Below are 23,296 nucleotides of genomic sequence, written 5' to 3'. Positions count from 1 at the left end.
GCGCCCAGCCAAGCCAGCCCTCTTCAGTCTGGCTGGAAGGCGGTGTTGGGTTGTGCTATGTGTATTTTTTTTTTTTTTTGAGACAGAATCGAACTCCTGACCTCTTGGTATCCGCCTGCCTTGGTCTCCCAAAGTGCTGCGATTACAGGCATGAGCCACTGTGCCCAGCAGTGCTATGTGTATTCTTTTTTTTTTTTTTTGAGACGGACTCTTGCTCTGTCCCCCAGGCTGGAGTGCAGTGGCCGGATCTCAGCTCACTGCAAGCTCCGCCTCCCGGGTTTACGCCATTCTCCTGCCTCAGCCTCCCTAGTAGCTGGGACTACAGGCGCCCGCCACCACGCCTAGCTAATTTTTGGTATTTTTAGTAGAGACGGGGTTTCACCGTGTTAGGCAGGATGGTCTCGATCTCCTGACCTCGTGATCTGCCCGTCTTGGCCTCCCAAAGTGCTGGGATCACAGACGTGAGCCACCGCGTCCTGCTTTTGCTTTTTTTTTTTTTTTTTAATTACCCTGGTGGTTTTGTGAGCCTGTGGTCCCAGCTATGGGGAAGGCGGAGGCAGGAGGGAGAGGCTGCAGTGAGCTGTGATTGCACCACTGCATTTCGGTCTCAGCAACCAGGCAATATCTTGTCTTGAAAAACAATTTTTTGCAGGGGAGGGGCCAGGTGTGGCGGCTCACGTCTGTCACCCCAGCACTTTCGGAGGCCGAGGCAGGTGGATCGCCTGCCGTCAGGAGTTCAAGACCAGCCTGACCAACATGGTGAAACCCCATCTCTACTAAAAATACAAAAAATTAGCCGGGCATGGTGGCAGGCACCTGCAATCCCAGGTACTTGGGAGGCTGAGGCAGGAGAATCACTTGAACCCGGGAGGCGGAGCTTGCAGTAAGTTGAGATGGTGCCACTGCACTCCATCCTGGGTGACAGAGCGAGATTCCGTCTTAAAAAAATAAAATAGGCCGGGCGCAGTGGCTCACGCCTGTAATCCCAGCACTTTGGGAGGCCGAAGCGGGTGGATCACGAGGTCGTGAGATAGAGACCATCCTGGCTCACACGGTGAAACCCCATCTCTACTAAAAATATGAAAAATTAGCCGGGTGTGGTGGCGGGCGCCTGTAATCCCAGCTACTCGGGAGGCAGGAGAATGGCGTGAACCCTTGAGGCGAAGCTTGCAGTGAGCCGAGATCGGGCCACCACACTCCAGCCTGGGCGACAGAGCGAGACTCCAACTCAAAAAGAAATAAAAATAAAAATAAAATAAAATAAAATAAATATTTAAAATTAAATACAATAAATGAAGCCATTGTCACCACTGCTGTTGACTCCTTGCAGTGGCTGGTGTCTGAACTCCTGAAGAGTCCCCCAAATCCGCCATGGAGAGGCCCTCCGGGAAAATCGCAGTCCAGCAGTTCATGCACCAACACCCTGTGCTGTGCGGCCCCAGACAAACCGGCTCCCCTCTCTGGGCCTCAGTTTGGTAAGTGGGAACAACGATCCCCACTCAGCTCCTCCTCAGAGCTGCCAGGAGCTCGGTTTTCTGAGATGCCGGAGGACGGTTATTTATTTCACAACTGTTCACCAAAAGGGAAGGAAACGGCCCAGCTCTGGGTAGAATCGGCCGTGACAGGCAGTGGGAGCTCCTCTGAGGCTGCAGCCCTGGCCCCCTGGCTCCTGACTGTGTGGAGGGGCTAAGGTGCTTACCCTCTCTGTACCGTGTCCCCGTCAGCGACCAGGAGAGGGACAGCACCCTGGGGGCATGAAGTTCCACACTCCTGCAGCTTCGGGCAATTCTCCTTCTGAGGCCCCTGGAGCTGGGGCCGTTTTCCAGGTCTCTGCCTTGGTGCTCCCCGACGGAGGGCAGCAGGAGAGGTAGGAGCAAGCCCAGGGGACCCACTAGTGCTGACGTGATGACCTGGAGACCAGAGTGCCCGCTGTCCAGTCCTTCAACCGTATTGACGGACGGCCGGGCGCGGTGGCTCATGCCTGTAATCCCAGAACTTTGGGAGGCCGAGGCAGGCAGATCACTTGAGCTCAGGAGTTTGAGACCAGCCTGGGCAATATGATAAAACCCCATCTCTGCCAACAAAACCAAACAACACAAAAATTAGCTGGGCGGGGTGGCAGGCACCTGTAATCCCAGCTACTCAGAAGGCTGAGGCAGAAGGAATCACTTTAACCCAGGAGGCAGAGGCTGCAGTGAGCTGAGATCGAACCACTGCACTCCAGCCTGGGCGACAGAACGAGACTCTGTCTCTAAAAGATAAAAACAGGGCCAGGCGCAGTGGCTCACACCTGTAATCCCAGCACTTTGGCAGGCTGAGGCAGATGAATCACCTGAGATCAGGAGTTCAAGACCAGCCTGGCCAACATGGCAAAACTCTGACTCTACTAAAAAGTACAAAAATTAGGTCGGGCGTGGTGGCTCACGCCTGTAATCCCAGCACTTTGGGAGGCCGAGGCTGGTGGATCACGAGGTCAGGAGATTGAGACCATCCTGGCTAACACGGTGAAACCCCGTCTCTACCAAAAATACAAAAAATTAGCCAGGCATGGTGGCAGGCGCCTGTAGCCCCAGCTACTGAGGAGGCTGAGGCAAGAGAATGGTGTGAACCCGGGAGGTGGAGCTTGCCGTGAGCCGAGATCGCACCACTGCACTCCAGCCTGGGCAACAGAGCGATACTCCATCTCAAAAATAAATAAATAAATAAATAAATAAACAAAAAGAAAAAAAAAAAAAAGGAAACAAAAACCAGTATTAGGAGGGGCGCGGTGGCTCACATCTGTAGTTCCAGCACTTTGGGAGGCTAAGGCAGGCGGATCATGAGGTCAGGAGATCGAGACCAGCCTGGCCAACACGGTGAAACCCCGTCTCTACTAAAAATACAAAAAAAAATTAGCCAGGCGAGGTGGCGGGCGCCTGTAGTCCCAGCTACTCGGGAGGCTGAGGCAGGAAAATGGCGTGAACCCGGGAGGTGGAGCTTGCAGTGAGCTGAGATCCGGCCACTGCACTCCAGCCTGGGCGACAGAGCGAGACTCCGTCTCAAAAAAAAAAAAAAGAAATGGCACCAGTTTATTCTCTGACAGTGCTGGAGGTCAGAAGCCCGCACAGGCCTCGCTGAGCTGGTGAAGGCATCAGTAGGTCCGGCTTTTCCCGGAGGCTCCAGGGGAAAACTCTTCTCCTGCCTGCACCTCACAGATCCCGAGTTCTTTGTGGGACCTTTATATACCTTCCTCTCGATGCGTTTCCTGTTGCTTCATTTCACTTCCTTCTTTATTGGGAACACTTTACATTTGGTAAAACACAGGTCTGGAGCGTTCACCGGTGACTTCTTTGTATTTTTTTTTGAGATGGACCTCAGGTGATCCACCTTTTTTTTGAGACTCTGTTTCCCAGGCTGGAGTGCAGAAGCACGATCTCGGCTCACTGCCACCTCCATCTCCCGGTTCAAGCGATTCTCCTGCCTCAGCCTCCCAAGTAGCTGGGATTACAGGCGCCCGCCACCACGCCCAGCTAATTTTTGTATTTTTAGTAGAGATGGGGTTTCACCATGTTAGCCAGGCTGGTCTAAAACTCCCGACCTCAGGTGATCCGCTCACCTCGACCTCCCAAAGTGCTGGGATTACAGGTGTGAGCCACCGCGCCTGCCCCAGCCTGTCCACTGTTAAACGCTGACGAGCACCGCACTGCCAGCCACCACTGTGAATGCCATCACCCAGCTGTGTGAGCTGCACTTTACGACCTGAGCTTCGCCACTAACAACACTCCCACTGAAAGGTGAAGACCTGCCAGGCCAGGCGCGGTGGCTCACGCCTGTCATCCCAGCACTTTGGGAGGCTGAGGCGGGTGGATCACCTGAGGTCGGGAGTTCGAGACCAGCCTGACCAACATGGTGAAACCCCGTCTCTACTAAACACAAAATTAGCCAGGTGTGGTGTCAGGCGCTGGTAATGCCAGCTACTAGGGAGGCTGAGGAAGGAGAATCGCTTGAACCCAGGAGGCAGAGGTTGCAGTGAGCTGAGATCATGCCATTACACTCCAGCTTGGGCAACAAGAGCGAGACTCCTTCCACAAAAAAAGAAAAAGAGGCCAAGCACAGAGTGGTGGCTCACGTCTGTAATCCCAGCACTTTGGGAGGCTGAGGCGGGCGGATCTTGAGGTCAGGAGATCGAGACCATCCTGGCTAACACGGTGAAACCCCGTCTTTACTAAAAAATACAAAAAACTAGCCGGGCGTGGTGGAGGGCGCCTGTAGTCCCAGCTACTCGGGAGGCTGAGGCAGGAGAACGGCGTGAACCCGGGAGGCGGAGCTTGCAGTGAGCCGAGATCACACCACTGCACTCCAGCCTGGGCAACAGAGTGAGACTCTGTCTCAAAAAAATAATAATAATAAAATAAAGGCAGAAATCATCAGAGCTTCCCAGGAGACCAGCCTTCCTCACTGTCCCCACAGTCCTGAGGTGGGCACTGGGGTTGGAGATGGGAAGACTGGGGTTTGGGGGGGGGGGGGCCGGAGGGGAGCTGCAGGGTCTCCAGTGCCGCTGTGACCTCGGCTCTTCAGAAAGCTCCCCACACATGCTGAGCTGTGTTGAGGCTGGGTAAACTGAGGCACAGAGGGGTTGAGCGCCTTGCTGAGGTCACTTGCAGCCCCAGAGCTGTCTCCCCCACCCCTGTTTCCGGCCCAGGCGGCGGTGATTATTATCAACATGATTATTATCAGCCACCACCTGCGACCATCGATTTCCCAGAAACGGCCGGCTGGGGTTCAGGCGTTGCTGGTGGGGCCTCCTGACCACAGGCCACAGTCGGGCTCCCCCTTTCCGGCCGTTGGCTGAGGGTGGGAGCCACGGCCCGGAGACCTCTGCAGGGAGACACCAGCCCGTATCCGCCATGGGGCCTGGGTCGGGGGCCTGGGGACGTCTGCTGCTGACCGTGGCCACTGCCCTGATGCTGCCCATGAAGCCCCCCGGTGAGGAGCCCCCCGGATCCCCACCCAGGCCCCCGCCAAGTCCCCGTAGGGCGGCCACACCCAGGAGCCCCCAGTCCCCGGAGAACCCTGGGGAGAGCTCCACCCGCTCCATCTGCCAAGCGCCCGTGACTGCCTCTGCTGGAAATGGGTGCAAATCCGACGGGGGTCTCGGGCCGGCCCGCCCCGCCCTGGATCTCCCGGTCTCGGGAGCCCCTCCCAGCACAACTGGGGGGCTTGTCTGGGCTGTGTCTCCAGCTCTCTGTGTCTGTCTGTCTCGCATCTCACCCGTCTGTGTCTCGGCCGCTCCTTCTCCCCCTGCCCTGACCCCAGCCCGTCAGCCCTTCCTCCTGCCTCGTTCCTGACTCGGGCTGTCCCTCCAGCAGGCTCCTGGGGGGCCCAGATCATCGGTGGCCATGAAGTGACCCCCCACTCCAGGCCCTACATGGCTTCCGTGCGCTTCGGGGGCCAGCATCACTGTGGAGGCTTCCTGCTGCGAGCCCGCTGGGTGGTCTCGGCCGCCCACTGCTTCAGCCACAGGTGAGCTCACCTGTCGGGCCCCTTCTCTCTGGACACCGTGTCCCAACATGAGGGGAACTCCAGGCTGGTGGGGGGGGCTGGAGGCGCGGCAACCCGGGACGGACCCATCCCTTGCCTGTGGGGGCTCCTGTAGGAGGGGGCGTCTCAGTGGGGGTCAGATTTAAGGGGCAACAAAGGGAAAACAGGAGGAGAAGTCAGGGAGGCAGAGGAAGCACAAAAGAAGCACCAGGGGCAACAAGTATATATTCTGTGACTGTAACTGTTACTATGTTCTTTTTTTTTTTTTTTTTTTTTTTTGAGACAGTCTCTGTCCCCCAGGCTGGAGTGCAATGGTGCAAACTCAGCTCAATGCAGCCTCTGCCTCTCGGGTTCAAGCGATTCTCCTGCCTCAGCCTCCCGAGTAGCTGGGATTACAGACATCTGTCACCACGCCTGGTGAATTTTTGTTATTTTTAGTAGAGACGGGATTTCACCATGTTGGCCAGGCTGGTCTGGAACTCCTGACCTCAAATGATTCACCTGCCTCTGCCTCCCAAAGTGCTGGGATTGCAGGTGGGAGCCACCGCGCCCGGCCTCATTTTAAATATGCTGTTATAATAACTATTAAGATGAATATTGGGGCCAAGGTGGGTGGGCCCCCTCCTGCCGGAGCCGCCACCAGGCAAGAGATGGGTTGGTCCTGGGCTGCGGTGTCCCCTGCTCCCCCGCCAGCCTGGAGTCCCCTCACGTTGGGACATGGTGGGTTGTTTGAGGTCAGGAGTTCGAGACCAGCCTGGCCAACATGGTGAAATTCTGTCTGTACTAAAAATACAAAAATTAGTCAGGCGTGGTGGTGAGTGGCTGTAACCCCAGCTACTCGGGAGGCTGAGACAGGAGAATCACTTGGACCCGGGAGGTGGAGGTTGCAGTGAGCTGAGATGGTGCCACTGCCCTCCAGCCTGAGTGGCAGAGCCAGACTCTGTCTCAAAGGAAGAAAAAAAGAAAGGAATATTGGGGCTGGGCGCAGACAGTCACATCTGGCAGGAGGCCAAGGCAGGAGGATCACTTGCCTCCAGGAGTTCAAGATCAGCCTGGGCAACAAAATGAAACCCCCCGTCTCTACAAAAAATACAAAAATTAGTCAGGAGTAGTGGTGTGCTTCTGTGGTCCCAGCTACTCAGGAGTTCGAGACCAGCCTGGCCAACATGCTGAAACCTCGTCTCTACTAAAAATACAAAAATTAGCCGGGTGTGGTGGTGCGTGCCTGTAGTCCCAGCTGCTTGAAGGGCTGAGGCAAGAGAATCACTGGAACCCGGGGTGCGGTGAGCCAAGATCACACTCCAGCCTGGGGGGACAGAGTGAGACTCTGTCTAAAAAATAAAAAAAAGAAAAAGAATATAAAGTTGGTGTAAAAGTAATTGTTTTTTGTTGTTGTTGTTGTTGTTGTTTTTTGTTTTTTTTTTTTGTTTTTTTTTTTTGAGACGGAGTCTCGCTCTGCTGCCCAGGCTGGAGTGCAGTGGCCGGATCTCAGCTCACTGCAAGCTCCGCCTCCCGGGTTCACGCCATTCTCCTGCCTCAGCCTCCCCAGTAGCTGGGACTACAGGCGCTGGCCACCTCGCCCGGCTAGTTTTTTGTATTTTTTAGTAGAGACGGGGTTGTTGTTGTTTTGTTGTTGTTGTTTTGAGACGGAGCCTCGCTCTGTCGCCCAGGCTGGAGTGAGCGGCGCGATCACAGCTCACTGCAAGCTTTGCCTCCTGGGTTCCCGCCATTCTCCTGCCTCAGCCTCCCGTGTAGCTGGGACTACAGGCGGCTGCCACCTCGCCCGGCTAATTTTTTGTATTTTTAGTAGAGACGGGGTTTCACCGTGTTAGCCAGGATGGTCTCAATCTCCTGACCTCGTGATCCGCCCGCCTCGGCCTCCTAAAGTGCTGGGATCACAGGCGTGAGCCACCGCGCCTGGCAAAGTAATTTTTTTTGAGACAGAGTTTTGCTCTGTCACCCAGACTGGAGTGCAGTAGGGTGATCTCAGCTCACTGCAACCTCTTCCTCCCGGGTTCAAGCGATTCTCCTGCCTCAGCCTCCTGAGTAGCTGGGATTACAGGCGCCCGCCACCACGCTCGGCTAATTTTGTATTTTTGGTAAAGACAGGGTTTCACCACGTTGGCCAGGCTGGTCTCGAACTCCTGGCCTCGTGATCCGCCCGCCTCGGCCTCCCAAAGTGCTGGGATGACAGGCGTGAGTTACCGCGCCCGGCCTGGGCCTCTGTTTCATAGATGAGTAGACTGAGGCCCAGGACAGGCCCAGGACAGGCAGCCTCTCACCCCTGTCTCGCCTACCCCTTCCTGCCCGCAGAGACCTCCGCACCGGCCTGGTGGTGCTGGGCGCCCATGCCCTGCGTACCGCAGAGCCCACCCAGCAGGTGTTTGGTATCAGCGCTATCACCAACCACCCCGACTTCCACCCTGTGACCCACGTCAACGACATCTGCCTGCTGCGGGTGAGCCTGGGGTGGGGGGGCCCGTAGGAGTATCTGACACACGTTTGGTTTTTGAGAGAGTCTCGCTCTGTCGCCCAGGCTGGAGTGCAGTGGCGCGATCTCGGCTCACCGCAAGCTCGACCCCCCGGGCTCAGGCGATTCTCCCGCCTCAGCCTCCCGAGTAGCTGGGATCACAGGCGCCTCCACCACGCCCGGCTAATTTTTATATTTTTGGTAGAAATGAGGTTTCACCGCCGGGCGCGGTGGCTCAAGCCTGTAATGCCAGCACTTTGGGAGGCCGAGGCGGGTGGATCACGAGGTCAGGAGATCGAGACCATCCTGGCTAACACGGTGAAACCCCGTCTGTACTAAAAATACAAAAATTTAGCCGGGCATGGTGGCGGGCGCCTGTAGTCCCAGCTACCTCGGCTGAGGCAGGAGAATGATGTGAGCCCGGGAGGCGGAGCTTGCAGTGAGCCGAGATCGGGCCACTGCTCTCCAGCCCGGCCGACAGAGCGAGACTCCGTCTGAAAAAAAAAAAGATAAAAGGAGGCAGCAAGCGCCAGTGGCTGAAGCTTTTGGGTGAATTTTTCTCATCCGTGAAACCCTGAAGCCTGGAAGCTGCTCTGGTTCACCCAGGCCATTGTACAGATGGGGAAACTGAGGCTGGGGGAGACATCAGGAATGTCAGGGATGTACCCAAGATGCACGAGTCAGAGAACCAGAGCCAGGGATTAGAGCCATCCTTCCCAGGCCTGTTCACTGAGTATCAGCCACGTGCCGGGTGCCAGGGCCAGGGCCAGAGGCCCGGTGCTGGGCCACGCAGAGCCCAGAGTGTCACACAATCTTCACTTGGTAAACCAGCCTTGACGGGCTGCAGGGAGCCCAGAGGAGACTCATGTCCTAGCCTGGCAATCTGGGAAGACTTCCTGGGACAGGTGGCATCCGTGCTGAGATGTGGAGGCTGAACAGGAAAACGGTCCAGGCTGGGGGTCTGGTGTGAGCAGAGGTGCGTGGCAGGCCCAGGGAGTGGCTGTAAATTCATCCTGTCCGGCCAGAGGGGAGGCTGAGGCTGGAGAGCCCTCAGAGGCCCTGGCTGGTGAGCAAAGAGGTTTTGTCCTGAGGGCACTGGGGAGCCAAGGGAGGGCTTAGAGCAAGGAAGGAGATGGGGTTTGAAAGACTCTTTGAGACCGGGCACGGTGGCTCACTCTGTAATCCCAGCACTTTGGGAGGCCGAGGCGGGTGGATCACCTGAGGTCAGGAGTTGGAGACCAGCCTGGCCAACGTGGTGAAACCCCATTCCTACTAAAATAACAAAATTAGCCAGGTGTGGTGGTGCACGCCTGTAATCCCAGCTACTTGGGAGGCCGAGGCAGGAGAATGGGTTGAACCCGGGAGGCGGAGGTTGCAGTGAGCTGAGATCGCACCACTACAGTCCAGCCTGGACAACAGTGAGACTCTCAAAAAAAAAGAAAAAAAGAAAGACCCTTTGGGCAGCTGACGGTGACACTGGAGACCCAAGGGATAGGGGTTTATGTTGGCAGAAGGAACGGGGCCTCCTGACCCGGCCTCATGGTGGCCACCATTGATTTCACTTCACAAGGGCAGAACCAGGGGTCCCATGGATAAACTGAGGCAGGACCGGGGATGGGGAGGGAGCCTGGTGGCCTGAACTCATGCTCTCCCTGTAGCTGAACGGCTCTGCTGTCCTGGGCCCTGCAGTGGGGCTGCTGAGGCTGCCAGGGAGACGGGCCAGGCCCCCCACAGCCGGGACACGGTGCCGGGTGGCTGGCTGGGGCTTCGTGTCTGACTTTGAGGATCTGCCGCCTGGACTGATGGAGGCCGAGGTCCGAGTGCTGGACCTGGACGTCTGCAACAGCTCCTGGAAGGGCCACCTGAGCCATACGATGCTCTGCACCCGCAGTGGGGACAGGCACAGGCGAGGCTTCTGCTCAGTAAGATCCCCTCCCCGCTCCACCCACTTACTGTACGGGGAAACCAAGGCCCACAGAGACAGTCAGGGCCAGGAAGGGCCTTGGGAACTGAGTCCCATTGATATTGGACCAGATGGAGAAGTTGAGACCCAGGAAAGGCAGGGAGTTGGCAAGGGTCACGCAGGGCTGTCATGTTCAGTTGCGCAGGTTGTGCACTGCACAAAGAGCCACACACTTGTGTATTTGCACAAGCAGTGTTCAGTAGAAGGTAGTAACAGATTGAGAGGAAGCAGCTCCCACTCCTAAAATCTTGTCGGATAAACGAATCCCCTGGTGCTAAGGGAGACACGGGGCCTGGAAGGTCTTTTGCAGGCAAGAGAGCGACTTGGTTCAGGACACACACTCTGGAGCCCGGCAGCCCAAGCCCAGGAGAAACGAGACTGTCCACTTTCCCAATGTGTGACCTTGGAAATCTCATTTGATTTCTCTGGGCTTCTTCTTCTTTTTTTTTTTTTTTTTTTTTTGAGACGGAGTCTCGCTCTGTCGCCCGGGCTGGAGTACAGTGGCCGGATCTCAGCTCACTGCAAGCTCCGCCTCCCGGGTTTAGCCATTCTCCTGCCTCAGCCTCCCGAGTAGCTGGGACTACAGGCGCCCGCCACCTCGCCCGGCTAGTTTTTTGTATTTTTTAGTAGAGACGGGGTTTCACCGTGTTAGCCAGGATGGTCTCGATCTCCTGACCTCGTGATTCGCCCGTCTCGGCCTCCCAAAGTGCTGGGATTACAGGCTTGAGCCACCGCGCCCGGCCGGGCCTCTTCTTCTCTATCTGTAAAACTGCCACCCGAATAGTTTCTGGTGTCAGAGTGGATTCCAGATGGCAGTTAGGAGGGTAGGATGAGGGATTTTAGGGTGAGTATTCGGGGAGCCCTCTCCAAGGAGAGCACCTTTGAGCTGAGACTTGAAGGAATCCTTAGAAGATTGGAGGAAACACATGCAAGGCAGAGAGACCCATTACTGGAGGGCGGCCGCGTACAGCTGTGCAGGTTGTGCACTGCCCAGAGCACTGCAGACTCGAATGTACATAGGCAGCCTCCAGCACAGGCCAGGAACAGGCCTCCAGGCTGTGCAAAGGCTGGAGCACCGAGGAGGCTGGTGGGGGAGGCGGGCAGAGAAGTGGGTGGGGGCCGGGTCCTCAGGGCCTGGATGGCAGAGATGAGTTTACTTTTTCCTTGGAGAGCAGTAGGGAGTCACAGAGGGTTCTGAGGCAGGGAGGGCGGTGGTGAGATGTGCCTGCCGCAGCTCCCAGAGGCCCTGACCTCACCTCTCCTTTTACTCCAGGCCGACTCCGGGGGGCCCCTGGTGTGCAGGAACCGGGCTCACGGCCTCGTGTCGTTCTCCGGCCTCTGGTGCGGCGACCCGAAGACCCCCGACGTGTACACGCAGGTGTCCTCCTTTGTGGCCTGGATCTGGGACGTGGTTCGGCGGAGCAGCCCCCAGCCCGGACCCCTGCGTGGGACCACCAGGCCCCCAGGAGTCGTCGCCTGAGCCACAGCCTTGCGGCATGCAAATGAGGTTGCTGCTCGAGGCCTGGAATGTTCCATGGCTGGGGCAGGGGGTCCCTGGGGCCCCAGACACCGGGAAACCTGATGTTCAGGGTTGGGGTGGGACGGCCAGCGGCGGGGGACACCCGTTCCATATGCAAAGGCAGAATCTAATCCAGTAAAATGTTAACTGACTTCCAGCCTCACCCGCGGGCGGTCAGCGGCAGGGTCCACCCGTGTTTGTGTCACGGCTCCTTGTCCGCAGCCCCTTTCCACCTTCCCATGCCCCCCACCGTGAACCCCTCTGGGTCCACCTCCGCAGGCCTGCAGCCCACACTCCTGCAGCCTCCCACCTGGAACGCTGTGCCTCCACCTCCCTCCAGCCGGCTAACCACAGCACAGATGAGTAGGCTGGGAAACGGAGGCTAGGAAGCCCTGAGCTCCCTCTGCAGGGCGTGGGGGCCGCTGGACACCAGTGCGGGCTTGCGCCGGCCACACCATAGAATCCCAAGAGGGTCTGGCCTCCCATCCAGCCTGGCGTTCATCCTCTGAAAACCACGGAGAATAGCGCCAGGTGCACGGCAAGTCCCAGCTGATGTTACTGTCACAGCTTGTTATTGTGTTATTTTTTATTTTTAAATTTTATTTATTTCTTTCTTATTAATTATTAATTTTTATTTTTATTTATTTTTTTGAGATGGAGTCTCGCTCTGTCGCCCAGGCTGGAGTGCAGTGGCGCAATCTCGGCTCACTGCAAGCTCTGCCTCCCGGGTTCATGCGATTCTCCTGCCTCAGCCTCCGGAGGCTGGGACCACAGCACCCGCCACCACGCCCAGCTAATTTTTTTTGTATTTTTTAGTAGAGACGGGGTTCCACTGTGTTAGCCAGGATGGTCTCCATCTCCGGACCTCGTGATCCACCCGCCTCGGCCTCCCAAAGTGCTGGAATTACAGGCGTGAGCCAACGCGCCCGGCCTTTTTTTTATTATTATTATTTTGAAACAGAGTCTCCTTCTGTCACCCAGGCTGGAGTGCAGAGGTGCGATCTCGGCTCACTGCAACCTCCTCCTCCTGAGTTAAAGCGATTCTCTCGCCTCACCCTCCCACGTAGCTGGGATTACATGCACGTGACACCACAGCTGGCTAATTTTTTTTTTTTTTTTTCAAGATAGAGTCTTGCTCTGTCACCCAGGCTGGAGTACAGCGGCACGATCTTGGCTCACTGCAACCTCTGCCTCCCAGGTTCAAGCAATTCTCCTGTCTCAGTTTCCTGAGTAGCTGGGATTACAGGCACCCGCCACTACACCTGGCTAATTTTTGTATTTTTAGTAGAGACAGGGTTTCACCATGTTGGCCAGGCTGGTCTCGAACTCCTGACCTTGTGCCTCACCTGCCTCAGCCTCCCAAACTGCTGGGATTACAGGCATGAACCACCACTGCTGGCTGATTTTGCTATTATTATTATTTTAGAAACAGTGTCTCACTGTGTCACCAGGCTGGAGTGCAGTGGTGCCATCGTAGCTCACTGCAGCCTTGACAACCTGGGCTCAAGCCATCTTCCCACCTCAGCCTCCTGAGTAGCTGGGACTACAGGGGCACTTGACCTTTTTTTTTTTTTTAAATGTAGATACACGGGGGTCTCACTATATTGCCCAGGCTGGTCTGAAACTCCTGGCCTCAAGTGATCCACCCACTTTGGCCTCTCAAAGCGCTGGGATTACAGGGGTGAGCTACCCTGCCCTGGCCCTAATCCTGTTATTGTTATTACTGCTATTGTTCACCCAAGTCCTTCAAGGCTGGGCCTCCATTTCTGGGCCCCAAGCCAGCTGGTGTCTTAGGGGTGCCCTAAGCCATCTTGTTTATCCTGTGTGCCCTCCCAAAAGGCCAATTTCCTCTCCCTCCCCTCCCGCACTGCCTCAGCCCCTCCTGGGCTTGTCCACTGCCTGGAGAGGCACTGAGGCCCAGAGGTGGCCAGAGGCTGCCCAAGGACTAATGCTGGGTCTCTCTTCTGGTGCCTCCAGAGCCCCCACACAGCACCCCAGGCCCCAGGCCCCAGGCTGCCAATCCCATGGCCGAGGGGGTGGCCTGAAGCCCTGAGAGACGAGACAAACTGAGGCCTGGACACCCCAAAATAGCTTGAGTCTTTATTTCTTTGGTGAGGCAGGGCCCCAGGGTGGGGAGGGCTGCCTGGTTGAGGCTCCCGTAGACCCACCAGCCCAGGGGCACTTTTCTGGGCACCACAGGTAAGGCACTACCTGGGGGCTGGAGGAGGATGCCCAAGCTCCCGGCACTCCTCACCCCAGACCGGGGAAGCTGGATTTCCTCCACATTGTCCCCTCCCCATAGCTGGTCTGAGGCTCTGGTTTACACGCAGGCACAGGTAGGCAATTCTGAGCGACAACCCAGATGGAGGGGAGGGTGAGCCGTCGTGGGACAACTGGCCCAAGACCAGCACCTGGCTGGTGTCGCCAGCTCCGGCTGTGCTGGTGGGTGAGGCAGGTCTGGCATGTAGCCGGGGCGGGCTACATGTAGGGGACCGAGAAGCTCTGGGTGTGAACCCCACTGTGGAGGCAGCAGGCACCTAGTGGTGCTGCTGGGACACCCGGCTCCAGGACTCCAGATGTCACACATCCGTGAGTCTTGGTGTCTACACCCCCCTCGGGGCCAGTGGGTGAGCAGGGGTCCGTGGTCCCTGCCGGAGTCCCCCCAAAGTGGACTGGGCTCCCCTGGACACAGTGCCCTGTGCTGAGCTGCCGCTGGCTGCCGCATGCCTGAGACCATGTGATGTCGCCTAGTGAACTGACCATGGACGGCAGCAGGGGAGGCGCTGGGCAGTTCTGTGGCTGAGCACGGCCCGTGTCAGGAGGACAGGCCGTGCCCTTTCCCATGGGTCACACTGGGCATTTCTCAACGGCCTTCGCAGGATGGGAAGGGGCATACAGAGGCAGTGGGGAACCTGGAGTTCTTGGGCTGGCAGGGAACAGTGGCAGCCTTCTTGGCCTTCATGAAGGGCCTGGCTTGCTGGACTGAGGTCACAGTGTTCTGAGGTCCCCACACGCACTCAGACTAGACCCTCCGTACACACCCAGGCTAGACCCTCCTTACACACCCAGGCTAGACCCTCCGTACTCACCCAGGCTAGATCCTCCGTACTCACCCAGGCTAGACCCTCCGTACACACCCAGGCTAGACCCTCCGTACACACCCAGGCTAGACCCTCCGTACTCACCCAGGCTAGACCCTCCTTACACACCCAGGCTAGACCCTCCGTACTCACCCAGGCTAGACCCTCCGTACTCACCCAGGCTAGACCCTCCTTACACACCCAGGCTAGACCCTCCGTACTCACCCAGGCTAGACCCTCCGTACTCACCCAGGCTAGACCTTCCGTACACACCCAGGCTAGACCTCCTCTGCTCCTCCTGGCCTAAGCCCAAGGCCCCTGTTCTAGGATGGTTGGGGCTGAGAAAAGCAGTCATGCCTCTTCAGGAATTACCAGCAGGGAATGCCCAGCCCTCTTAATGGTAGCAATAATTAACAGGTTTATCCCCAAAGGAGCAGAGCAGAAGTGTGGAGTCCTCCCCAGCAATAGGTCTTAGGGTAGGGGCTGGAGCTTCTTAGAGAAAGGCCCTAAATCAGGGGCTCGGTGTCCGGAATGCAGGTCTACCCCACCCACCAGCCGGCCCCCAGGCCTCCTTTCCTCAGTCCTTCCAGGGGGGTTCTGGGATCCCCAAGTGGTCCGAATCCAGGCCCTAGGGAGTGTCCGTGGGATATAAATTAGACTCTGCTGTGGCAATAAATAACGGGGTGGGGGGCGGCCTCGGGCACCAGGCCCAGGCCTGTCCTGCAGGCTCACACGAAGTTCTCTTCCTCTTCCTCCGACTCACCATCTGGCGGCTCCTCAGGGGTGCCTGCAAGGGTGGATAAGAGCATTGAGGGCGCGGGGCAGGGGGTTCTCCGGCCCCCAGGACAGGTCTGTGCCCTCGCCCTGCGTTTGCACCTGCGCAGCTGCCCGCGTGGCGCACACCGATGGAGCGGCCCAGGAAGCAGGTGGCCTGGCGCAGGTGGCACGAGGAGATGTAGGTGACGTTGTTGTTGCCGCAAAGCTCCTGGCCGGGGCTGGAGGGCACAGGGCAGGGCGCCGCCCGACACACCACGCAGTGGGCGCTGCCAGTCTGGTCCACGACGCACGACTGTGGCCGCGGGCACACCACGCGCTCACAGGACTCTGCAGGCCAGGTGCCAGGGACAGTTCAGGAGACATCTCGCTGAGAACCCCGCAGGGCTCTTGGCCCCAAGACCTGCCCTTAACCCCCAAGTTGAGAAAACCCTCTGGTAGGACACAAGCCCCCCGCACCTCCCCATGAGCCCCCCTCTCCATCCCACCCCTTGAGCTCCACCCACAAGCCCTGCCCCTCCAATTGTACCCAGGAGCCACACCCATTCCAGGAACCCCGCCCCTTATGTTACCCAAAAGTCCCACCCCCTAAAGCTCCCACAAGCCCCACCCCCCGATTGTACCCAGAAGTCACTCCCCTTCCAGAAGCCCCACCCCTTACATTAGCCATAAGCCACACCCCCTTACCACCACAAAGCCCCGCCCACAATCAAGCTCCACCCAGAAACCCTGCTCCTCCCACGAGCCTCGCCCCTTGTTACCCAGAAGTCCAACCCCCCATAGAACTCACAAGCCCTGCCCCTCCGATTCTACCCAGGAGTCTCTCCCCTTCCAGAAGTCCCACCTCTTGCTTTAGCCATAAGCCCCACCCTCTTACCACCCACAAAGCCCCGCCCCTCCACGAGCCCAACCAACCCCCTCAGGCTCCACCCACAAGCCTTGCCCCTCCCATTTTACCCAGGAGCCACACCTCCTCGTAAGCCCTCACCCTTGTTACCCAAAGCCCCGCCCCTCCGCGACTGCGGGGCCGCCCACCCAAGCTCCACCCACAAATCCCCGCCCATCTCCACCCAGGAACCACGCCCCAGTCAAGAGCCCCGCCCCTTCCATGACCCAAAGTCTCACCCCCTGGTTCCATCATGCCCTTCTGCTTACACCCACAAGCCCCTCGCTGCGTCACACTCCCGCTCTGACCATGCCACATACCTCTCGCCCAATGTGAGCCCCAGAGGCCCACTACTTTCCAAATCCCAACCCTACAAAAGACCCCACCCCGTAATACTCCCTCGGAAGTGTAAACGCGCCCTTAATTAGGCCCCACCGCGACCCACGTGACATATAGTGGGCTGGAGGCCCCGCCCCCACGCACTGCGGCAGCGGCCCCGCCCCTCCAGCAGGCCCCGCCCCCAGAGGCCGGGCCGTCACGTAGGCCTCGCCCTCACGCATTGCAGCAGCAGCTCCGTAACGTGACGCTCAGGTCCGGGTGGCCCCGCCCCAGGCCCCGCCCCCACGTACTGCGGCAGCAGCCTCGATACGTGACGCGCAGGTCTGGTAGGTCCCGCCCCGCCCCTCCACAGACCCCGCCCCCACGTACTGCGGCAGCGGCCCCGGTACATGACGCGCAGGTCCGGGTGGCCGCGGCAGCGCGCGGCTCGCAGCTCGCACTCGTCGCGGTAGGTGGCGCCGTCTGAGCCGCAGACCTGCAGCCGCGCCGGGAGCCCAGAGCAGTCGGGCGCGCACTCGCAGCGCGGGCGGCCCCCCAGCATGCGGCACGCCTTGCCCGGGCCGCACTCCACGCCGTCGCACGAATCTGCGGACACAGGACACGCGCGTGGGGCCGGGCATGGGAGGTTCCCGGGCGTGGGGCCGCGCGAAGGCCTCGGGGCCTCTCCCTGCGCCCCCTCTGCAGGGCGGAGGCGGGGGCGCCGTCCCAGGTCAGGGTCAGTCGGAGTCGGGGCGTTCGGGTTCCCAGGGGCAGGGCTACGGGTCGGGGCGCGGGACCGGTGGGGCTGGGGACGGGGGCTGGGCTCGGTGCGCGCAGGCCGCGGGGTCTCTGCCCGGAATCGGGGTCCGGCGGAGCTACGCAGCCTCGGGCCGCTCCTCCTTGTAGCTGGCTGACGTCTGCCCCCGATGCACGCGCTTTTCTGGGAAGGCCGGAGGGGCCCCAGCTGCGTCAGCCCGGGGTGTTCCGCCCTTGCCAGGCGCGAGTCTGGGGCTGCCGGAATCTTCCCCAGGAGGCGTCGGGGAGGGCGGGGCTCTGGACACCCCTCCTGGCCTGGGGAGCGATTCCAGGGGAGGGGGCCGCCCACAGCCCTAGGCCTCTGAACCAGGAGTTGCCCCGCAGCCCCACTGCTCAGGCAGGGATACTGAGGTCCTGCTAGGAAACTCTCTCTGGGGTCCCCGCCCCCGCTTTTCATGTGATGTTCATCGCCACCTAGGCTCATTGCATCCTCCCATCATTTTACAGATGGGGAAACTGAGGCCGGGTCGCAGCTATGAGTGCAGGGGACCCAAGCACCTCAGCTTGAAAGCTGCAGCAGGACCCAGATGACCGATCCCCTTTCTGTTGTCTGTGGGTCTGGTGGGGCCTCTGAACACAGCTGTTGTTTTATGTGTCAGCCTCAGTTTCTCTGTGTGTAAAGCGGGGCTGACGGGGGAGCCCCAATTACAAGGCAGTCAGGCACTCCTTAGAGGATGGCCAGCGCCCCCCACGCAGCCCTGCAGGGCATGTGGGCCGCACCTGGGCGGCCCACGCACAGCGGCTCACAGGCACATCTGGAAATGCTTGGCCAGGATGGCTTTCATACAAGCGAGAACGGAAGGGGGCCTGAGTTCCCGTCCCCAGGGCGGCCAAATGAGGTTGGGGGTGGGGGGTCCTGGGCCGTCTCATGCCCAGGCCAGGCACTTTTTGAAGTCTGTCCTCCTTCCAGAAGCCAGAGGGGGGTCTGGAGGGAGCCAGGGGTATGTGGCAATGAGTTCAGGACAACCCAGCCAGGCTGATCTGGGATTAATCACATCTCAGAGGCCAACAGAGTTCCTCAGCCTGGCCTTCGGGTCTGCACCCCTCAGCTCCAGCCTCCCCCTGGCTCCTCTGACTCACCCCACCCACCAGGACCTAACCTCAAGCCATGTTCTCTCCTGATCCCCACTCCCATACTGACTCCATCTGGCAAACTCCTAGACATCCCCCAACACCCCAGCTCTAATGCCCACCTCCTTCAAGTTGTGTCCCAACAAAGGCATGGTGGCTCATGCCTGTAATCCCAGCACTTTGGGAGGCCAAAGCTGGCAGATCACTTGAGGTCAGGAGTTTGAGACCAGCCTGGCCAATGTGATGAAACCCCATCTCTACCAAAAATATAAAACTTAGCCAGGCGTGGCAGCGCACACCTGTAGTCCCAGCCACTGAGGAGGCAGCGGAAAGAGAATCGCTTGAACCCAGGAGGCCGAGGTTGCAGTGAGCCGAGATCGCACCACTGCACTCCAGCCTGGGTGACAGAGCAAGGCTCTGTCTTAAAAAAAAAAAAAAAAAAAAAAAAAAAAAATTCATCCTCCAGTGCGGAGAGTATATCTTAACTCATTCATTCGTTCTCTGCCACCCAAGAGCCCCTAGTTTGATGGGGAAGGCATTGTCTCAGAAGAGTGGCTGGGCGCGGTGGCTCACGCCTGTAATCCAGCACTTTGGGAGGCCAAGGCAGGCAGATCACCTGAGGTCAGGCGTTTGAGACCAGCCTGACCAACATGGAGAAACCCCGTCTCTACTAAAAATACAAAAAATTAGCCGGGTGTGGTGGCGCACGCCTATAATCCCAGCTACTAGGGAGGCTGAGGCAGGAGAATCGCTTGAACCTGGGGGGTGGAGGTTGCGGTGAGCCGAGATCGTGCCATTTCACTCCCGCCTAGGCAACAAGAATGAAACTCCATCTCAAAAAAAAAAACTGGGTCCCGAGGCAAATGCTTGTTAATCATGCAGCTGTAACCCCACCACAGACCCTGGAGTCTGCAGTGAAGGTCCCTGGTGTGGACATTTGGGGTCACAGGCCAGAATGGCAAACCCACCTTCCCAGGAGCTAGGTGTAAGCCAGACATTTATCGAAGAGCCACCCAGGCAGCGAGCTCAGCCCCAGCAAAGGCTCAGCCACGTGGGGAGTCCTTAGGGCCTCTTCCTGAGTCCTAAACTGCAAGAGACTGAAGCCTGGGAACTGGGAGGTGCCCCCAGTCCCTCTCTGAGACCAGGATCCCCCCTGCAACCCCTGTGACAGGCTCAGCCCCGCATGTTTTGCCCTCGACCACCGTGACTGTTTTTGGCTGGTCCTGAGCTGAGATGCCTGCCCTGCTTCTGGCCTGGGGTCTCACCTTTGCAGGGAAGGCAGTGGACAAGGCCCAAGAAGCCAAGGAGGTTGATCTTGTTCCCCGGGTGAGTGAGGTTGGACCAGGCGGTGTCAATGCTGCCGGAGGCACAGCACTCGGCCCGGGTGACGTCAGTCCGGAGCACCAGGCTGCAGGTGGCCTCCTGGCCCTGCTGGAGCCAACAAACACCACCTGCGGGCCAGGGGACGGGGTGCTCTCCTGGGCCACTCCTGACACCCAGCTTCTGGCCCGCCCACAGATGCATGCAGGTGGTGCTCAGTAGTTACGCACGGGATGATCTACCCCAACCCAGGAAGAGGGGCAGAAAACCACATGGGGGTCCTCACCCTGGCTCCGGGTCCCTGGAGATACCTCCTCCCCTCTAGCTCTATGCCCCCCCCAACACCCTCACCACCAACCCTCACCCATCCCAGGAGGTCCCCCCTCGTTCCCTCCGAGCCCCCAGGCCGGGGGCTGGCACCCTGCCCAACCCGTCAAACACCACCCAACGCCAGGCACTGGGCATGTCAGGGTCAGCGGGCCCTGGAACCGCTTCTCCCGCCTCTGCCCTCTGTCTAGACAGCACCCGAGGGCGAGGGCACGTGGAGCCCCGCGCCTGGCAGCCCCCCCCACCGCCTGGCCCGCCTCTTACTCACTCCAACTTGGGAACATTCCCCTTGCATGAGCTCACTGTCTCCCCAGGGACGTGGCCTTCGGGGAGGGGGCTCTGCTCTCCCTTTGGCGCGGGGCTGGGGTGGGGTGGGGCTGCAGGGATGGGGGGTGGGGAGCCAGAGAGCCCCCAGTTTCTTCCCCTGTCCCTGGGGGCAGGAACGGCCACAGCCCCCTTCCCAGAGTGCTCGGTGGTTCACAGACACTGCCAGGGACCAGTTTGAGGAATGCAGCACCTTAGCACCCATCATAGGGGAAACTGAGGCCAGGAGTGGGGCCGTCTCCTGCCTGGCGCCTCCCAGCAAGTCCCAGGTGTGAGTCTCCATGCCTGGTCTACCCAGGACCCGGGGAAGCTCTCAGCCCCAGCTGGAGGGCCTGGCTCCAGACACCCAGCGCTGCCTCTCAGGGCACCAGGACCGACCCAGACAGTCCCGGCTAGAACCCTGGCTTTGCCGCCTACAGTCTGTGTGACCCTGAGCCTCAGTTTCCCCATCTGGAAGACAGAGATGAAGAGAGCTCCGGCACTACTGGGATGGCACGGGTTCAGGGAGGGGAGAGGTAGACACTAAGCGCTCAATAAATGTCAGCGGTCATTGTGATTAGGAACCTCTGCTCTGCTGACCTCCTGGTGACCCCCCTTCAGACCCTGCCGGTTCCAGCTTGCGCCGGACACCGCCCTCGCCCCCACCGCCGCCGCGCCCCCCGACGTCCCCCCGGCCGCATTCCGGGCAGCCCCACGTGGGTGGCCCGCCCCGCCCGCCCCTCTGGCCGCCCCACTCACCGGGCGCGGGATCCCCCGAGCCCATGGAGCCCACGAAGCCCACGGCCCAAGCCAGGGCCCCCCAGGGCAGAGGCCAGAGTGGCCCTGGCGCCCCGGGACGCATGGCGAACGCAGAGGCGGCAGCGGCACCGACTTCCTAGCGCGCGGCCGGCGCTCCCTATAAAGGTCCCGCGGGCCGCGGGCGGGGCGGGGCACGGGGCGGGGCGCGGCGCGGGAGTGGCGGGGGCGAGGCCGTGTCCCGCGCGGGGTGGGCAGGCGCCGGGCCCGGCCGCTGCGGGGGGCAGCTGGGGGCGCGCGCCCGGGTCCCCTCCCGGAGCCAGAGAATGCATCTGGGGAGATGTGGCTGGACCCAGGGCGGAACTGGGACCGGGGTGTGGGTTCGAGGTGGTGGCAGCCTTTTGGGTGGATGGAGGGGCGGTCTCCAGGAGTCAAAGTGGGTGTGGGGATCTTCAGTTGCAGGGGTGGTGGTGAGCTAGCGGGGACCCACGAGGAGCACGTCTGTGGATCCCTGCACCCCGTTTCTGTGATTTGCATGTGGTCACTTTCATAGTCTGAGCCCCCCAACCCGGCCTCCTTGGTCCCGACCTGCCCCACACACCCAAAACCTCAGCTGGATATGGTTCCCTGCTCATGGCGCAGGCCGCCCACCCGTCCACCTGGCCGCTGGAGCCGGCCTGTGGGTGGGGAGAGGTTGCGTGTGGGACAGAACGGGGTGCGGCCGGGACAGACCCAGAGACACAGCTCCTTCCAGCATCGTGGACAACAGCAGGCCTCGCCCAGCCAAGGCCCCCAGGGAGGCCACTGTCTGTGTGTGTGCGTGTGTGCGTGCACGCCAGGCCTTTGTCTGGGCCCCTGGGCAACTCTGCCCCCAACAGCCTTCCAAGCCTTTGGGAAGGTTCCCCCAGGTCATATCAACAAGAATGTTTACTAGGTTTTTTCCTCTCCCTCCGCGATTCAGCAAACACTGTTTCAAACACTGTTTCCAGCAGAGGCGTTTCCCACAATTTATGACAGCGACATCTGCGTGGGCCCGGAGGCGCTGTGTCCGGGGGGCTTTGCTGCAGCCAGACACATTTCCTACTTGGGAGCTGATGCTGCGGTGGAGGCCTCCGGATCTGTCAGGGCGCCCGTGGCGAGCTCAAGGGTTCTGCGGAGCCCCTCTGTTCCCGCTTCTAAGGAACCATCAGTGAACATCTCTTGTTGGCCAGAGGGGCCCTGCAGGGTGCTGGGGTGCCGTGGTGACCAAGGCAGACCCCATCACACGCTCACCGAGCTCCTGGTTTGGAGGGGCCATAGACAGCAAAATGCAGAGACAAATTAATCTGTAACTTCAAAGACTGGTTAATGCTTTCAGGAAAATAAAGAAGGTTGAGGAGATGGAGAGCAGTTGGGTGTCTCCTGGGGATGCCTGTGTCTGGCCGCTGGCTGTTCCGGCGTTGCCCACCCCCCAGGTGTGGAAACGGAGGCGTCCAGCAGCCCCACGGCACAGCCCCTTCTCTGGCGTAAGTGAGACCTGCGCCCACGGACGACGCACCTGTACCTTTTCCTCCACCTCAGCTGCCCAGCCTGACTGTCCCCTCGCAGCCAGTGGCCAGGGGCCAAGTTCTTGCCCGAGTGGCCGTGAGGGGGACACCCCGCTGTCTTGACCTGGCCTTGGCCTCTGGCATTCCCCTGGGAATCTCCCCGGGTTGGGGAGCGGGGCAGGGACAGGACCCTGTGTTCTCACTGAGGGTGTGCGGGGGCTGGACAGTGTGACCTTGGCCAAGACCTGACCCCGCTGTGGCTCAGCCACTCCGGCCTGGGCTGTGCGAATCAAAGGGTCATTGTCTGGCTGGCGTGGGTTCCGGCCCTCTCCGGGGAAACCGAGGCCAGCTGCCAGTGGCCTCCTGCTCCCGGCTCTGTCTTCCTCCCTAACCCAGAGGCTCTGTGGGGTGACCTCAAACAGGTCACTGGCCTTTTCTGGGGCACTGCCTCCTCCTGAGACCCCAGTGACGACCTCCCCCCTCCCGGCTCTGCCCCTCTCCCTACCCTATCTAGCCCCGAGGCCCATCCTAGGACCTCCACCCGCAGCCTGGCCCCCGTGGCCACTTCGTACCCCAGCTGCCATTATACTTCTCCCTGGCTCAGACACCCACCGTGGGTGCCGTGGCCTCTGCTCACCCCCCCAGGC

General features: G+C 59.7%; 2 protein-coding genes across 3 annotated transcripts; one reads left to right on the top strand and one right to left on the bottom strand.

The window, feature by feature from the left end:
- The first annotated feature begins 4,753 nt into the window (after positions 1–4,753).
- Positions 4,754–11,668, top strand: LOC105486487 (serine protease 57). 2 transcript variants are annotated; one of them, XM_071086911.1, is made up of 5 exons: positions 4,754–4,965; positions 5,346–5,502; positions 7,834–7,978; positions 9,649–9,912; positions 11,227–11,668. In XM_071086911.1, exons 1-5 carry the CDS (start codon positions 4,887–4,889, stop codon positions 11,431–11,433), a joined length of 852 nt encoding a protein of 283 aa, XP_070943012.1. In that variant the 5' UTR covers positions 4,754–4,886; the 3' UTR covers positions 11,434–11,668. The 2 variants fall into 2 exon arrangements, with proteins under 2 accessions (XP_070943012.1, XP_070943013.1); XM_071086912.1 differs by having other exon boundaries at positions 4,755–4,965; positions 5,349–5,502.
- A 1,890-nt stretch (positions 11,669–13,558) lies between these two features.
- On the bottom strand, positions 13,559–21,280 carry LOC105486528 (follistatin like 3). The gene is made up of 5 exons (XM_011749442.2): positions 21,127–21,280; positions 19,683–19,868; positions 16,921–17,136; positions 15,429–15,656; positions 13,559–15,339 (listed from the first exon to the last, which is right to left on the bottom strand). The coding sequence occupies exons 1-5, from the start codon at positions 21,227–21,229 to the stop codon at positions 15,281–15,283; spliced, it is 792 nt and encodes a 263-aa protein (XP_011747744.1). The 5' UTR covers positions 21,230–21,280; the 3' UTR covers positions 13,559–15,280.
- Between the last annotated feature and the right edge of the window lie 2,016 nt (positions 21,281–23,296).

This window comes from Macaca nemestrina, chromosome 20 (assembly GCF_043159975.1).
Source record: "Macaca nemestrina isolate mMacNem1 chromosome 20, mMacNem.hap1, whole genome shotgun sequence".
Lineage (NCBI taxonomy): Eukaryota > Metazoa > Chordata > Mammalia > Primates > Cercopithecidae > Macaca > Macaca nemestrina.
Note: the sequence above shows the minus strand (reverse complement) of the source record. Positions and strands in the feature narration are given on the sequence as shown.